The sequence below is a fragment of the Sinocyclocheilus anshuiensis genome, unplaced genomic scaffold (genome assembly GCF_001515605.1).
Source record: "Sinocyclocheilus anshuiensis isolate Anshui unplaced genomic scaffold, SAMN03320099.WGS_v1.1 scaffold940, whole genome shotgun sequence".
NCBI lineage: Eukaryota > Metazoa > Chordata > Actinopteri > Cypriniformes > Cyprinidae > Sinocyclocheilus > Sinocyclocheilus anshuiensis.
In genome coordinates, this window is record NW_015549620.1 from 991,475 (window position 1) to 994,397 (window position 2,923).

Here is a 2,923-nt window from a genome sequence, read left to right on the forward strand (position 1 = left end):
GGGAACACAGTGTTAAATATTGCTCTCTCATATGCTACTGAATAATAAATACAAAACTCAGTTTGGTAAAATCTTTTTACAATGACATCCTGGAGAGGGCAGTATACACACACCACTTAAAATCTTTATTCATTTTCTGTATCTGTTTAACCTCTCCTCCTCACGAACCATCCTATTTCTAACTGAAACAAGCGACTGAATGAATGATTTATCTTTTTCTCCTGTTTCAGTCACACATAAAAATGATAACCCCTATGTTGTTGAAGCTGTTCATTTTTGCATCGGTTTATCATGGTAAGTGGGGGAATTTGTATTTTCATAATTACTTCAAACAGTTTTATAAGCTTATTACAAGTAAATGTTTACACAAAATGTTTACAGTTTATTATTACATTTTTGTATGTTTTTACAGAGTGCCATGGAGAAGACAGTGTTGATCAGCCAGATAAAAACATCACTGAATTTGAAGAAAGATCAGTAACATTACAATGCAAATATAAAACAGCTTTATCACAACCAGAACTTTTCTGGTACATCCAGAGAGCAAATGACTTTCCTAAATACATCCTGATGAGAAACAAATATGGAGGAGCAGATAATGATGCCCAGTTTCAGGAGAGATTTCATTCTGAAGTGTCATCAGATTCAGTTCCACTGATGATCAAGAATCTGCGTGTGTCTGACTCTGCTGTGTACTACTGTGCTCTGAGGTCCACAGTGACTAAAACACACTCAACACTCACACAAAAACAGAGCAAGTGCTCAATTATGTGACATGCAAATCTGCACGATATCAACTTCTGTACCACAACTATAACACGTATAAAATCAGAAATGTTAAAGCACTGCGCATTATAACCAATCCCATGCTATTATTGAACTGCTTTAAAAGTTTTTCTTTTTTTTATATGCATAATTTACAGGACAAACTGCGCATTTCACCCACAATTGTTTGGTGTGATATGATTCCAAATTTAGGGGGGACCAAAGGGGGGGGCCAAGCTTGTTGGCAGGGGGGCCCCGCCCCCCCCCAGAAAAGTAAAAGCAAAAGTTACTCAAAATAAAACTACTCCAGTAAAGTACAGATACTTAAATACTTAGATAGGCTAGGCCTACTTAAAAATGTACTTAAGTACAGTAACGAAGTAAAACCACTCCGTTACTGTCCACCACTGGTAATATGTAAGGACTCATGTACAAACATTCTTTACCGTAAAATGGTTTACTGCTGTTTATGCATTAGTGAATCTAGTGACTAAACCATCAACTTCACACTGTTCCTGTTAGAAGCGTGGCAACTCTGTTACCTATATCGTGATTATTTTATATACAGAAAGCAATCAAAGATCGTTTTTTTATAATCACTGCAGCAGTCAATTCAAGATCAGCATGAGTCTATCAGTCATTTGATTTCTGCATTTTCACCAAAAAAAAATGTTGTAACCAATGACAGTTTACACAATTCTCAATGAGTCGTGTTTTCATTATGTTAGTTATGATAAAAGTATATCCATCATGTTTGGCTACAGTGCAGCGCTGCAACCTTTGATGCAATGAGAGGAGTTTTAAATAAAAAGCCATAAAGAACACTTTTCACCATTAGTTAATTTTAGTTGCTGTTATAATAAAATCTCAGTAAATGTTTTCAAGAGAGTTCTGCATATAATACTAATTTCATGTGGAAAGGTGTTCTGAACACTGAAGTCTTACAGCAGAGACGTCCCTTCAAACAGAGTGTTCAAATCAGAGGGCTAAATTCAGGGTAGAAAATGCCCATTTGTATCTAAATTATGACTATTTTTAATGAAAAAAAAAACATACTAAGATCATAAGTGCACCTCAGGACTTTCAACGTATTCATAGATTTCATGTGACGTCACACAGTGGTTCGGCCGCCATTTGTAGGACCGAATTGCAACATGCTGTCGTTCTGCTGTGCTGTGGGCAGTGATAAAAGCAAATCACAATGGCTTATTTTCCAAGAGCAGAAGATGTATGGGGTCATATTGATTAAATGTTTCTGGTAAGCATCGATGTGCATTTACATTTTTTTGTATTTTACTTAGCAGGCGCTCATAAAGGAACTTGAAAAAGTTAACTTCTTGTGCGAGACTGCAGTGAATGTGGCTTTCTTGATTTGCCCGAAAACCTTCGGTATGCTTACCACCTAAAACTAATACATGAACGAGATGTTTTCTATCGTGAGTGTGAAGACATGATTTGCTCTATTGCTAATTCTATAGAAGATCATTGTTTTCAAATAACATCAATTAACTAAATACATAAGCTTTCAGTTGTTTTCATGATGAGAATGAACAGCAATCAAATTAATATGCATCAGTATGTCTAAAATCATCTGCAATAGCTCTGCCCTGCTTTTACAGTTGCTAAATGTAAGCAGACTTTACGTGTATCTTACTACTGACTACAACACAAACACAGCTCCACAGTTTATCACTTCAGTTGCTTCTTCACTCAGCATGTAGAGACACACAGGAATATCTGATTATTTCCCTTAACATGCCACAAAATGCTTTTAATATGTTTCTGTTTTGTAGTAACCAAGAGAAGTGTCTTCGCTGAAGAAATGGCAGACGTTACTCCTCAGACACCTGTGAACACCAAGCAGTCTTGAGTCCAAGACAGTACATCAACTTTTTATGCTTCTCTGACTGAACTAACAACAAGCAGTTAGAGCCAAAGAGGAAGTAAGTTCAAGTAAATGTCTGCATTGACCATTATACCGTGTAATTTGTTGCAACAACTGGGGCAATCATAACTGAAGAGACAAACTGACCAGCAGGAAGCTTTGGATCAGCTGAATGTGTATTTTTCAAGCATTTCATTGCAGCATTCACTGTTATTTTTCTGCACAGTGATGACTAGTGAAGAGTGTTTCTACTCATTTACTTAAAAGTGTAGC

The 2,923-nt window shown here is 36.4% G+C and overlaps 1 gene segment (V, D, J or C); it reads left to right on the forward strand.

Annotated features, from left to right (window-relative positions):
• The first annotated feature begins 254 nt into the window (after positions 1-254).
• LOC107659364 (T-cell receptor alpha chain V region CTL-F3-like) lies at positions 255-2,635 on the forward strand. The segment is given in 3 exon segments: positions 255-294; positions 413-754; positions 2,559-2,635. Coding segments are annotated over 3 exon segments (459 nt in total).
• The last annotated feature ends 288 nt before the right edge of the window (positions 2,636-2,923 follow it).